The following is a 14,701-nucleotide window of genomic DNA, read 5'->3' on the forward strand; positions in this document are numbered from 1 at the left end:
GGACTGTTTGTCTCCTTGGGTGGGAAAACCACAGCAGGGAGGTTTGGTCCCAACCTGAAGCTTTGGGATCCTTGGGAGGAAGCTCAGGTTGGTTTCTGCTCCATCCAAAATCCTCTTCTTGTATCAAAACCAGTTCTCTTCAATCCAATTAATTTAGGCAGCCATATCTGGAGCCCACTGACTGGATTTTGCATGGATTTCCCCTTTCTCCCCCACTGAAAGGTGCATTTTATGGCAGAAATTGCACTGTTGGGAGGAAGAACCCCACAAAAGGCCRAGGATAACTCTCCAGGTCAGCCCCACCTTTCGTGTCCACACCAATTCCTCACCCCAGCGCTCCTCAAAGGAGAGGAGAGTAAACAAAAGCACAAACAAAGCCAAAACACTTGATCTGCAAAATCATTTTTAGAACTTTACCAGCTGGAAGAACTCTGGTGGTGTTGAGAGCAAAAGGAGAGTGAGGAGGGGGAGCTGCTGAGAACCAGCAGGTGCTGAGGGTGAGGAAACAGCACCAAATGCTCCAAACTCCTTGGTTGTTGGCATGGAGTGGATAAAAGCAAACCCTGCTGCAGCCCACAACATCTGTGACCCCGAGAGCAGCGAGTGCTGTGGATCTCACCCCAAATTTCGTGTCAGTCACACCCACAGCACCTCAGAGGAGCCAAACCCTGGTGGAAGGAGAGCCCACCAAGCACAGAAACTCTSCTGCTGCTCAGAGCCATCCCCGCTCCTCTGACTGGAAATTCAGCTRAAATAACCTGGATTRTGCCCTCAATCRGAAAAAAAAAMCTCCAAAATAACAACTAACAGAGCATTTGTCATTTAACAAGAGAGCAATGCAATTAAACATGGGATTTTGTTAATCGTATGAAGCAGCAATTTAAATTTAATTTAAATTTGAATCAAGCTCTGCAGTCATCATTTAGGCAAATCCAGCTGGGGTTTTACCTGAGTAGGAGAACAGGCTTTGGAAAATTCAAATAACTTTGTGCCCTGAGATGACTTTTCCAAGATGCCCGTGTCAAAAAAAAAAAAAAAAAAAAAAAAAAAAAAAAAAAAAAAAAGTTCTGTCAGCTTTGAATCAACAGAAGTTTGTTTGCTTTAGAAAACATGGGATAAAGAGGGAATCCTGGGAAGAGGGCAGTGTAAATCCTGGGATAAAGTTGGTGCAGCTCAGCATCCCTCAAAAACTGTGGCAGTTGGTCCTGCCAAAATGAAAATTAGCCTAATAGAAGAAGGCACTAATTAATGGAGATAAAATGAAATGAAATGAAAACTCCTTCTCACACAGAGATAGGCAAATGCTCCTCAGGATCTTTTTGCTGCAGTTGGCCCAGCTGTGSAAAACCACGGTGAGGAGACAATTCTGGTTTGTTTGCTTTAAGCTGGGTTTAATCGGGGCAATCTCTCCCTCTCAGAGCTCTGAGGGGGAATCTTCGCCCCGATCCATCCCCACAATCTGTCCTGCCTTTGGTAACTCAACATCCTTCAACTAATTTCACTTAATGCAAATATTTGGATCAGCAGCTGCCCCATGCAACACAACCTGGGGAAAAAACTGAGTTTGGAGCCTGTGGAAGGCGGCCTGGTCCACAAAATCACTCAGACTCAAAGGTGAGGATTAGGACTGCCCTGAAATCTTCTTCCTCAGCTCCATCATCCCGAGGGATGCTGCTCCTCTGGGATGTCACACATCACCAGGATCCTTCACTCCACAGAGGTCCCTGCTCCCAACATTTAGTCACTCTCCAGTCCTGCCCTCAGCTCATGATTCATTTTGAACCTGCCTTTGAGCTATTATTTATTTAAGCCCCACCCTAATGTGTTATAACGTAAAAGTCTGAGAATGCAGAACTTTTAAAACCCCATCACATCCCAGGAAAACCAGAATTGGTTAAAGGACAYGCTGGAAGGTCCTGRGYACYGTTGTGRCCCCGAGGATARGTGACAGCTCCCCACAAAAGCTCCSTGARASATGGATTTGAAYCAAAATTMYAYCCCCAAAGCCCTGATCTCTGCACCAGTATTGGCCGAGGAATCCCCCTTGGAGGGGCTTTTCCCACAAATTTACCACAACACCCTGGAAGATGGGAAAGCATCCAGCACTCAAAATCCCTTTGCTCCAGGAGGGTATCCCAAATTCTGACAGTGGCTCCTAATCCCGTACCCACACATCCCACAGCCGTACACTGCAGCTTTCCAATATTTCTTTTTTTTTTTTTTTTAATATTTGGTTCAGTTTAACCAAGCTATCTGGGCACAAAATGTTAGATTATTAAATATGAAATTTGCACCCAATACTGCACCCCGGTTTTAGGGCATATTTGACACCACCAGAGTGATTTCGTTTAGAGGGCAATGAGCACGGGAGCAGGGATGGGATGGATCCAGAGACAGCCACCCCAAAGTCCCTTTATGATGCTGCTGAGACTGATCCACMGGAGCTGCCTGGGACCGAGCTCCCCAAATCCTGAGGGCTTTCCCAGCCTGGCCAGAGCCAGCACCCAGATCTGCTCCCTCCTGACCCAGCCGCTTTCTCCGGAGCCTCCCGCTCACCCCTCCGAGCGCCTCCGCCGCAAACCCCGCTCCCGCAGCGCTGGAGGAACGCAGCGCCCCGTCCTCCAGGACAAGGACACCCCCGGCACGGATCAAACCCACCAGATAACCCCCAGCKGCGGGGAATATCCCCCAGCCCAGCCAGGACCAGCTCCTACCTCCTGGAGCATGCCGATGGCGCGGTGTCCTGGCCGGCAGCGGCGGCTGCGCGGCCCCGAAATGGTTAAAGAGCGACGTCAAAGCGGCCCCGATGAGCGCGGGGCTCCGCAGGGAGCAGCGCTGCGGGGAGCGCTGCCAGCGGCTGCTCCGCTCCTCTCCCGGCCCCTGGAATCCGCTCCAATCGCCGCTTCCCCAACGCAAATCCCCGGGCGAGGGGAATACCGGCGTGCGGAGCTCAGTGATTCATCCCGCCTTGGAAAAACAGGAGACGTGGAAGTCTCTTTGTTCCGCCGGCTGCCGCAGCGAACAAACCTCTCTTTGTGCGGCGATTAAACAAAGGAAGTTCCAGCGCAAAGCCAGGGGAAGACTAAACAGCTCGGCACCACTTAAGGGAAACATCACGTAGGAATGGGACAGGGTTGGGGGCTGCCAGGCTGGCACGAAGGAGGGGACGAGCGGGATCTTGTGCAGAGCGGCACATCCACCGCTGGCACCCGGCCGCGACCTCCAGCGCGGCCCCGGCCGTTTACATTCATGGCCAGATGTTTATTTAGCCGCCCTCTCCTGAAAGCGAGGTGCGGCCTTGCTCCGTTTTTCTGACCCAAGCGCCCTTTGAAATCCAAGCAGAACGAAATCAGTTCTGTTTATCTTGGGGCGAGCGAGTGATGCAGGAGCACGGAGCGGTTGTGCTGCTGTGCCGAGCCGCTGGCCGGACACAGCCCCGGGTGGTAAAATTTGAGTTATCAGCACTGGGGAATAACAGAAACATCTTTAAGAGCTGGAATTAAGAGAGTTTAAGGGTTTGCAAGAGGGGGTCCCCCAGGGAACCGTTTGGGGAGAGASAAGAGGGTTTGCAAAGTCATGGGAGCACGCTGAGGACACCACTCACACTCTGTCTATTTAAACTCAGAATATCCCCAGAGAGCACAAATTCTGTTCTCTGGACTCGATGGACTGCAAAAAGCCCTGACTAAGCCTGCTCTAATTTAAGACGAGGTGAAGGTGCTCTCAGGTCCGTGCAGGAGTCTCCATTTGGGCTGCATCCCGCAGGGACAGGCAGCTCTGCAGAAACAATCCATCTTCTCCTTCCCTCCATTTCACGATGTTACGGCCCCATAAAAACCTGGAGCAGGCAAGCCCAGCACTTSAGCTGGGAAAAAGCCTTGCTCCTTCTTGAGATGCAGGGGATGCACTGAGCACATCCCAAATGCAACATTAGGGATTACAGCCGGTCCCATCTGCAGGACAAGTCAGGCGGAAGACCTGCCTAATGCCAACACAATCTCACAGGGGGTCACCGAGACAGAACATAACCCCTTTTTTATCATCATCGACTCACAAACCCTTCTGAGGCTCAGCAGCTGCCTGAGCTGGAAGGGGGGCAGGGTGATAAAAGCAGGGAAAATAGAGTATATATGTAACAATAATGTAAATAAGTGTGGTTTGCTCCCTCAGGCAGCACCGAGCGCCTGCAGAGCTCCTCACAGCTTATTTTGTTTCAGTGCAAAGCTGCAGGGCCGTATCAGCTCCCACAAAAAGATGTTAGGAAACTAAACGTTAGGAAAACAAACTCCCTTCGTGGCAGCTGCAAACAGGTATTTTTGCAGGTTATTTTTTTTTCTGTATATTATTAGATAAAGGCACGGTGCATGGTTAGTTCTGCAGAGAGCCCGGGCTGGCTCGCACACCAAGCCCAGSACTGACTGACAGCATCCCAGGGAACAGAATTCCCTCTTTGCCAGCTTTCCGTGGGATCCCTGCGGGTGGCACTGCGGGGTCCYTGGGCTCCCTGATGTCAGCACAACCCTGAGCTCGCTGCAAGCTCAGCCCCTCGTTCCCTCGCTCCTGCTGTCATTAASTCCCGGCTCAACGAGGGATACGCACATGTTTAAAGCGCTGCCTTCCGAACCCCATCAGCTCAAAGCCAGGCTGCCGTCCCGCATGGCTCTTCCCCCTCGGCTGCCTCCTTTTTGCCGCAGCGCTTCTGAAAATCCCCCTGCGCGCACGGATGCCGAGAGCCTCCCTCCCTCTCTCTCTCTCTCTCTCTCTCTCTCAGTGCTGTTGTTGCAACTCTGGATTTTCTAAACTACGTCTGTCAGGAAGGAGACAGGAAATTCGAGTCACACTTGCAACAGCTGTGCCATGCCTACTATCAGGCTCAAATGACGTAGTTTGGCTTGGGTGGCGCRGGGCCAGGAACTGGCGAGAGCGGAGGTCAGGAAGATAGGTCAGTGTTTATTCTGCTCCCGCACTTGGGAGCATGCCGAGCCGATTTGCTTTCTTCCTATCTAGACTGTTTCTCTTTCCGTTTTTTCTTTAATAACGTGCAGCCCAAGCATCCTGTTTTCAAAACATCTGCCGGCTTTGCTATTTACCGGTGACAAATGGAGATGCCTCGGAGCGGAGCTGGCGCTGGGACGGGATGCTTGGAGCAGGGAAGRGCTGCTGCAGCCTCCTGGAGATGCAGGAGCAGCTCCTCACCTTGCCAGAGCACTCTGCACATTGTATGCCACCAAACCCCCCAAAAAAGAGCCACAAATCCCCCAAATCGTCGAGCATTGAAACTAAAATGATCTTCAAAGTCCTTTCCAACCTAAGCCATGCCATGATTTGTGTCGATATTTACTGCAGCARAGGAAAGGCAGGCGAGGTGTGAGGCCATTTTATGCTTCTCTTTCACAGCTGAAAACTGTGAAACTGGAAGTTGACCAAAAAGTGCAGACATTTCAGAAACGAGTTATGAAAGTACGAAGTTTCAGGAACCTTTTGCTCGACCCAGCTGCCAGCCATCTGCGCCCAGAGAAATCGCAACTTTTTAGTGCTACAACAAGCAATTTAGTTTCACCTTCGCGAGGCCAGATTTGTCACTCAGCAAAAAAAAAGTAACCTCAAACTGAAGGGCACCGTGTTCACACTGGAGGTGCAGCCTGAACCTTTCTCAACTTTCATCCAGGGTTCCCTCAACACAAACTCAAACAAAAAAAAATAATATTTCTTTCTTGAAAGCTCGCTCTGTAAAACTTTTACTGCTTCCTTTGCCCCTGCACATCGTGGTAATCACTACCAGAAGAGGAAGCTGAAACAACACGGGATTTGTTTGCTCGACTTTTCTCCAGAAATTCAGTTTCTGATGCAGCATTTCTGATTGCAGTAATTTTCAATTAGGGAAAAAACAATAATAACAACGTCGGGGTGGTGCAGAACTGGGTTTRAAACCATCGCAACTGGGCAGAGACGTGGATGTGACCGGCACTGGGATGGGATTTTGTGGCTGTGACAACTGCAGCGGACACGGCGGGGTTGGGAGCGCTGTCTGGGAGCGCTGGAAGAGGCAGCCGCGGGCTGGGAGCTGCCAGGCTGGGCTGGGCRCTGCCAGGCTGGCCCGGGGCTGTGCCCGGCTCCGCTGCAGCCGCGGGCAGCGGGCGGGGAGGCGGCCGGGCCCCGGGGCAGGGAGAGCCGCCCGCCCGCAGCAGCCGCCCCGCGGAGCCGCTGGARCCGAGCTGAGCTCATGCGGGGGAGCGGGGCTGCCACGCCAACTCCCACAAGTTGCGCACAGGCGCTCAGAACTCGCGTTYCGCTCGCTGCTGCTTCTCAGGAGACTCCTGGGGCTCTGCTCTCCCACCTCCCTAAAACACAGAGGGCTTTTCCTCCTCTACTTCAGCACTTTATTCTTTGCAAACAAACTCGCAAGTCGCCTTCGGCTCGMAGGGAAAGCCCCGCAGAGCAGCAGCCCCCAGAGCTGATTCCCCGTGCTCCATCCCTGCCTGCCCACCCTCTGCACGGGCTGCCAGGCGCTGCCGAGCCAGCCCAGCGCATTAAAAACCAAATTAAAACGTTACCGAAAGCCAAAACAGCCGTAAAATACCGGACCACAATGTTTACAGCTCGCCGTTATTAGGGACAGACAACAATGAAGTTAATTGACTGCTGGCGTGATGATTTGCTAAATGCGAGCGTTTGCACAGTGTTCCTGCTCATATCGGCTCCAAGGGACCGGCGCTAATTGAAATCTCTTTAATTTTCGGAAATGAGCCTGGGGCACCGATCGGTCTCTCCACGACATCCCGGGTCGCTCTCCGGACTCCCCCTCAGATCGCGCTCCCCGCTCCATCCCGGGTCGCGCTCCCCTCCATCCCGAATCGCTCTCCCCAAGCCACCCCCCTCGAGTTTTCCCTGGACGCGTGTGTGCGGGGAAACCCGCACTTCCTTCACCACAACTCCCTTGGACCTGCCGTCCTGGACAGGCGCAAAGACAGCTCGGGCATCGGGCTCAGTGCCCCGCGCGTGTCCGCATGCCCGTCCCGCATGCCCGCTCCGCATCCCGGTGCCACACGCGCGCTCACCTTGTTGGATGCCATCTCGCTGACGGAGCGGTAGGTTTGGATGGTCTCCAGCTGATCCAGGCACCAGTCGAGCTCCTCCAGCGTCTCCATGGCCAGCTTCTGGTAGGGCTCCTCTGCGAAGAGGCACACGGACATGTACTCGGGCTGCCGCTGCGGCCGCCTCTCCATGGCGGGGCCGCCCGAGCCGCCGCCAGCGCTGCCGGAGGTGCCGCTCCGCTCCCTCATCACGCGGCCGCCGCTGCGCTGGCCCGGCCGCCGCCAGCGAGTCCCCGCCCGCCGCTGGCCCCGTCCCGGCCCGGCCCCGGCCCCCGCCCCGAACCGCCCCGGCCCTGCCCCCGCCGCTCGGGGGGAACCGGGCGCCCCCCGGGTAGGGCAGGGCTGCGGCTCGGAGAGCGTCATCCCGGCCCCCCCGCCCCGGCTGCTGCGGGGATCGGCCTCCCCCGCCGCTCAGCGCTGCCCCAGCCCGGGATGCTGCTCCTGCTCCTGCTCCTGCTCCTGCTCCTGCGCCAGCTCCCCGCAGCAGCCACAGCCTGCTGCCCAAGAGCCCTGAGCCCCAACAGCCCTGAACCTCAAGAGCCCTGAACTCAAACAGCCCTGAACTCAAATAGCCCTGCTTCCCAACACCCTACTCTCCAACATCCCTGCTCCCTAAGTCCTGCTCCCAAACCTCTCTGCTCTCCAACAATCCTGCACCCCATCAGCCCTCATCCCAGCCCTGCCTGGTTCTGGGACTGCAACAGTCCCGCTCCCTTCATCCACCAGCTCTGCTCCCCAACCCCACCGAGTCCCGATCCCCCTCAGCTCTGCTCCCCAACCCAACCCAGTCCCATTCCCCAACCCCAGCAGCCCTGCTGTCCAATTCTGGCCCTGCTCCCCAGTCCTAGCCCTCCTCCTCAGTCCTGGCCCTGCTCCCTGTCACTCCTGGCTCCCCAGCCCTGCTGCCCTTGTCCCCATCAGCCCCACACCCCACTGATCCCACACTCCAGTGCACTCTACAGCAGGCCTTGCTCTCCAACCCCTCCATCCCTGCTCCTGAACCCCTCCATCCCTGCTCCCCAACCTCTCTGTCCCTACACCCCAACCCATCCATTCCTGCTCCCCAATCTCTCCACCCCTGCTCCCCAACCCCTCCATCCCCACTCCCCACCCCCTCCATCCCCGCTCCCTGCTCCCACCAGGCTCAGCTCCCTGTCCCTGCCAGCAGGACACGGCGCTCCCCAGCAGCTCTGGTGTAAAAGTTAAGGTTTCCACAGGCGGATGCGGTGAATCATAAAATCTCCCCATGAATGTAACTGCTTCTCATAATCCCGGTGACATATGCTCATYCCATAAATCTGTCAGAGCTAATGGATTCAGCATTTCTACTGGCAGGTACCAGTGACATCACAGGGCAGGATTGCTCAGATACACACTCGGGAGCTGAGCTGGAGCTCCAGACGTGTCCCAGGTGTCCCCAGGAGCTGTGCCCTGTGCTGGGATCTCTCCCCAAGGACAGATCCTCTCTGCATTCACCACATCAATAAAGCATCACTGGATAGATGGTGATGGTAGAGATGATAGAGACTGGATGGGCTCTATCTCTCATTAAATGGCAGAAAACAAACCCTGTCAAAGGGCAATTCAGCAATAAACCCAACACAGACACGTTTTAAAGATCTGGTGAATCTGAATTTTGTGGCATTGAAAGTTAATGTTTTTTTTTTTTTTTTTGTGCTCACAGAGCTGCAAGCATTGAAAGTCATCTCATTCATGCATAATCAAAAAGCAGGTGAAAATATCCAGAGCCACAAAAGCTCAGGTGTATTTTCCTTTCCAACATGAGCATTCCCTCTCAACTGTTTTATCATGTAGATTAATTCACCTGGAAGTGCTCGAATCCCCTGTTAAATGTGGGGATAAATGAAACCAGCACAGACAAAATAATGAGTTTATGAATAGGAAAAAAAAAAAMMATCTCAGCCAAASTAAARSCCATAAGTTTCAATAAAATCCCGTGTTCTTGTGCTGTGTTCTCGTGCTCTGAGTCTCCTCAGGACTCACAACTCTGGCATGTGTGCATTCCTGGAGGAGGAGAAGGAACAGGTTCACAGAGACTCTGACACCAGACCCTAATTTTAGCCTTTTGGGGGATTTCCAGCCTTGCCCAGGTCCTTCAGGACCTGCTGCCACTGTCACTTCACTTCCAATCTTCACCCCCGCAAGAGCCATCAGGGAAATGCAGGACCATGAACAGAAATCTACTCTTGATATTGAAGGATTTTCATTCCCCACAGCTGATATTCAGGATATTCYCTTTGTAATCTGAGTTTTATCTAATAAATGGGGGAAAGAAAAAAAAAAACAAGAAAAGCTATTACATATTAAGGAGATTAAGGTGAATTAGGAAACTTCAGGGCTTAGAGGGTTTGGCTCTGAATATTTTAGATCTATTTTGGTGTTTCAGAAGATGAGCTAAATATACAGCGAATATTTCACACATTYGCCACGTTTTTCAGAATTTTTAGCAGGGTGTATCAGGACTCTCCATCCCTCTGTTTCTGCCTTCCTGCTCCATTCCAGAGAGGTTTCCTGAAGGAATCCTGTGAGCAGCGGGGATCCCTCAGCCTGCAGCCTGCTTTACTCGTGTAAAACCAGCATTGTCAYTTCCCTGAACCTTTTCACCCAAACWSTTYAGAGGCCRATGGATTAATGATTTAAACTCTGWTGTTTCAAAACCTGCTATTTAAGATCCCTCAAGTCATTTCAGTGGCAAATGATAAACTGAGAGCAAGCAGCTCTTTCTAAGGATCATTTTTATGGGTGAAAAAGGGTGAATTCTGCTGCTGTTCCAGTTAAGGAGAAGTGGATTTTAAAAAACACCATTAACATTCTTTTTTTTCAGAATTTGCTTTTTTTTCAGACACTGGCCAGCCTGCYCACAGCTCACTCTGCTCTTGGCATCCAGTGAGATGCATCACCTGCATCCTGTGCAGCTTTTCTTGGTCTCTTTGGCTTTTGACTCATCTAAATAATTTTTTTTCCCCTCATTTTCTGGAGTAAACAGCCTGGTGAAATGATGCCCGATGGGGTGTGTGCCTGCAGCTTCTCCTGCCCTCMGTGGTCACCGGGCACTCATTTCTGAATTTCTGAACCCACTGCTGAGCTCGGCCTCCCTTTGTTGGGCACTGAGAACGTCACCGACCCCACATTCCCCACTCATTTCACAGAATCAAGCAGGCAAGAAGAAGAAGAGTCACTATCCTTCCCCACAGCAGGAAGAGAGCCCAGCTCAACCTTTCTTAGAAACTCAAAACTGTCCCCAAAGCCACCGAGTGACGCAGTCTGAGCCCAGCAGCCCGGAAACCCCAGCTCTTATCAAACCAGCCCTCCTTGGCCACGTGCAGCTCTCTGAGATGAACTTGGGACTATTTACAAATAAATTGTGCAAGCAGAGGCTACAATCCCACTCCTAAAGCTAAATTTGCTTTTCAGACCAGAATGTGGAATTAAAATATACCCTCCAAGTCCCCCGTGAAAATATTTTAAGATCCACAAGTACCCCAAAATAACAGCCAGATATAGAAACCATTAGGAGTTGCTCTTCTACCAATCTAAAACCTTTGTGTGGGAATGATCTTAAAATAACAAATATTTCCTGGCTTTCTTCATATTTAATATTCATGGATATCATGGGTTGGTTGGGGTTGAAAGGGACTTTAAGACCATTCAGTGCCAARGGTAGGGACAYTTYCCACTGTCCCARGGTKCTCCAGCYTGGCCTTGGGCAMTGCCAGGGATCCAGGGATCCACAGCAAATCTGGGAAATCCATCCCAGGCCCTCCCCACCCTCCCAGGGAAMAATTMCTGYCCAATATCCCATCCTATTCCATTCTCTGGCAGTGTGACCCCATTCCCTGTGYCCTGTCCCTCCATCCCCTGTCCYCAGTCYCTCTCCAGMTCTCTCAGTTCCACTTTAAGCCCTGGAAGGGCTCTCAAGAGCCTTGTCCTGTCCAGGCTGGAGCCCCCCAGCTCTCCAGCAGAGCYGAGGCCAAGGATCAGTGCCCTGGGATTGTCTCCCCGAGCGCTATCTGCTGTTGCTACAGCGACTCACACAAACAGTAAACAGCAGTTTAGATGCTCCATGACCTGTTCTTTCCCTGAACCCAACGTGAGCGCCCCACTGACATCAGCAGAGCAACTCCCCCTGCCAGAAATGCTCCTGAACCTCACCCCCTGGCTGGTTTGGGTCACCTTCCTGGCACGGCCGAGGCGCACGGTCACTTACAGAAACACCCCTGCAATTTYGGGATCTGGGCTCCTGGAATACTCCAGGATGCGTCTTCAACACTCTCACATTTCAGCTCATATTTGGGGATTGCATAACCCAAACCTGTCAAATTTAACGGYGGCTTGGTGCTGTTTTCTGGGGCCCCACATGAAATCATTGCTGAGCCAGAATAGGGAAGTGAAGRACAAGAGGAGTTTCAGTTCTTAACTCCTGCCCGCTGTTTGTGCAGGAGGTTTGGTGCTGGTGCCACTCCAGCAGGGACTGAAGTGACATTTCGTCACAAGACCGGAGTTGCTGCCAGTCCCTCYGAGGACAGAAGCAGCCGCTGGCCTCGTGTTTCTCTGCTGGCACTTGGAATGCTCCAGCCTCCTGAAAYGCTGCTCCTTTACGTGCCAGGATTTTGCAACAAGTGCGTTTTTGGTGCGTTCTGCCATCTGTTCGTGTGGCAGCTCTGCAAGGTGATGAGCACACGGGATCCCCACGGGAGAGGAGGCTCTGCAGCCCCTTCTCAGAGGTTGTTTCCCACTTTCTGACTTGTCTGTGCTCCCGTTTTCTGTATGAAATCGTTTGGGCTGGAAAAGCCCTGTAAGACCATCCAGTCCAACCATTCCCAGCACTGCCAAGGCCACCACTGCTCCATGTCCCCAAGTGCCACATCCACAGGGATTTCAATCCCTGCAGGGGTGGGGACTCACCACTGCCCTGGGCAGCTGTGCCAGGGATGCACAGCCCTTTCCAGGAAAAACTTTTCCTAAAATCCAATCTAAACCTGCCCCTGGGCCAGCCTGAGGCCATTCCCTCTCCTCCTGTCCCTGTTCCCTGGAGCAGAGCCCGACCCCCCCGGCTGTCYCCTCCTGTCAGGGRYYKKKSMRRRSCMMMARGKYCCCMWTKRWYCCCYTTTKKTYCMRGSYKRRSCCCYTTCCMRSYYCCYYMRSCCYYYCYKGGGKYYCMWTCCCCAGCTCCAGTCCYTTCCCTGKACATGCTCCAGCCCCTCAATGTCCTTYTTGTCCTGAGGGTTCCAAAACTGACCCAGGATTTGAGGTGTGGCCTCTCCWATGTTGGGTACAGGGGGAAAGTGAGAGCTGCTTATCAAGGTGACCTTGAGGCCTTTTTTTCTTCTTTCATTCTTGGAAAGTGAAAGCTTWTGGGGAACATCCTCTTTTCTGGGAGCAGGTCAGTGTGAGGACAAGCACACACTTCATCAGRAGGGCCCTGAAGTGTCACAGATGGGAAGTGGGGTTCACAGGACAAACTCTCCCCTGTGGCTCCCCCCAAACCCCATCTGTGCCATCCTTCTCCCAGCAGAGCTCCCTCGGTGCCTGCAGGGATCTGAGCACGAGGCCAGCGCTATCTGGAGCTGCAGAGTTCCTCTCTGAAGCCACAAACTGTCCCCATTCTGTGCCCAAGTGCCACAGCAAGGCAGGAGGGTGGGCAGAGGGTCCCCATCCTGCAGGGGGGATTGGTGGCTTTGCCCTCGACTGACACAGTGAGGAAACATTTTGAAATGAGATCTAAATGCCAACATTTCAAGTGGGGTTTATTCTCTCTCTCCTGATTCCCTCCTGATTCTCTCTTGCCACCCCAGCCCCTTTAAATAAAAACATTAAAACTTCCACTGGAGGAAAGTGCAAAGGCCATAAAGCCAGAAGAACTTTAACAATGGCTAAAATACCACACCCAACYAGGTGAGTTAAGAAACTTGGAGAGGAGCTGCTGTTCTCTTTTTCTGCAGTGCCAAATAAACTCTCCATTATCTAGGAGGAATATTCCCAGTGGGATTCAATCTTGTGAACAGATTGTCCCATTTGGTGACAAGAAATGCTGAAGACAAATATTTGCCAACATTTTTACAAACTCGTCTTTCCTCAACTGTTAAAGATCAAATTGTGCACTCACTGCAGTGGTAAAAGGCTTCAATTTTACTCTGCAAGGAAAAGGAAAAATTCCTTCTACTGCATCACTGCATCATTTACAACAATTCCTTCACTGCATCATTTACAACAATTCCTTCACTGCATCATTTACAACTTCCCTTGTAAACCTCAGGCATGGGGAGCTTGAGACTTACAAGAAAACCTGACAGAATCTGCCAAAAATTCCAAGAGGAACTTTTCCATGGAAGGTTAAAGGCAAGGCCCTGCAGCTTCCAGCAGTTTTCCCATCTTCAGTCCGTCCATCCATCCTACTSCACACGCACAGCACATGTTTACAGTGTCACAAGATGTCTCCTGAGTTATTTACTCTTCATTGCATGCTGGCTGCCATGAATTGGGACTATTTATAAAGTTCTTCAGTGTTTGGGGCCGTCCTTCCCACTCCAAGCTCCCTTTGGAGCAACAASGGCTGAGACTCGAGGTCACCAAAGTCACTTTCCAGTGATTCCAATTGATTTAATAAAATATTATCACTCCATCTAAACCTTACCTCAACTATTTAGACTCAGGATCGAATCTGTTGCTCTAAAAGGAAAATTAATAAGAGCGGTTGCTCCCTTTTGCCTTGGAAAGGTTTTGCTGTTGGATTTATTCCCAAATYCAGTGTGTACAATGTGGCAGGAGGCAGGAACTGAAATGTTCCCCCAGCACTGGACAAACTGATAAATTMAGCAAAACCTACAGCAGGTAAACACTCATAAACCCCAAAAAATTAAAATCTAACTATTACAGGAGGAAATGCAGGAGTAACTCACCCAGGGAATTGGGTGAAAAAAGAGCAGATTTGGGAACCTGAGCTCCACCACGGCTCTTGAATGAGATGAGGATTTTGGAGCCCTCATGCYCCTGTAGGGGAAGGTGGAAATGTTTATCCTGGTGCATGGAGCTGCTTCCAGGCACTGCAAACTCAACTCTAGGAAATGYCTAAGTCTACCAAGGATGCAATTTTCAAATGTGCCTAATTCCCAGGTGAAGCCATAGGAACACAAGCCCAGAATTTGCATTCATCAGAGGAACTTAGGCCAGCCCATTTTTAATTATTCTCTATTTGTGAAAGATGATCCTAATTGTTGTCATTACTGCAGATGACACAAAAGATTGGGAAGAGGAGGCAGATGCTGGAGTGGATCACGTGAATGTCAGATGATGATTTGGAGCTGATAGATCTCATTAATGTCACTGAAGGCTTCATTTGCATTTCTCACTCCTTGGCTGATGATGACTGAGAGCTCATGTGGASGGAAGGTAGGAGAGGGACATTCTGTGGGAGAGTCCATCTCAACAGATCCCACAGCTGATCCCACCTGGGCTTAGCTGGGAACTGTCTGATCTTAACTCCTGGGGCAGGGGAGAGCAGAGGAGAAGGAAGGGGAGAGAAGAGGGAGAAGAGAAAAGAAGGAGATGGAGATGGAAAAGAGATGGGGAGAGGATGGAAAAAGAGG

General features: G+C 51.8%; 1 protein-coding gene across 4 annotated transcripts in view; it reads right to left on the reverse strand.

Moving 5' to 3' along the window:
- PDE4B (phosphodiesterase 4B) overlaps positions 1-14,701 on the reverse strand; it is a 57,816-nt gene that overhangs the window by 19,925 nt on the left and 23,190 nt on the right. Inside the window, exon 3 of one of the 4 annotated variants that reach the window (XM_057385720.1) lies at positions 7,059-7,171. In XM_057385720.1, coding sequence (XP_057241703.1) covers positions 7,059-7,148 — 90 coding nt within the window. In that variant the 5' untranslated portion in view covers positions 7,149-7,171. Of the gene's footprint in view, positions 1-2,714; positions 3,307-4,599; positions 4,833-7,058; positions 7,311-14,701 lie in introns of those variants that run through there. The other 3 variants (XM_057385716.1, XM_057385718.1, XM_057385719.1) reach the window with 3 other exon arrangements.

The sequence above is a fragment of the Malurus melanocephalus genome, unplaced genomic scaffold (genome assembly GCF_030028575.1).
Source record: "Malurus melanocephalus ecotype Western Australia unplaced genomic scaffold, MMel_1.1 scaffold_860, whole genome shotgun sequence".
Classification (NCBI taxonomy): Eukaryota; Metazoa; Chordata; class Aves; order Passeriformes; family Maluridae; genus Malurus; species Malurus melanocephalus.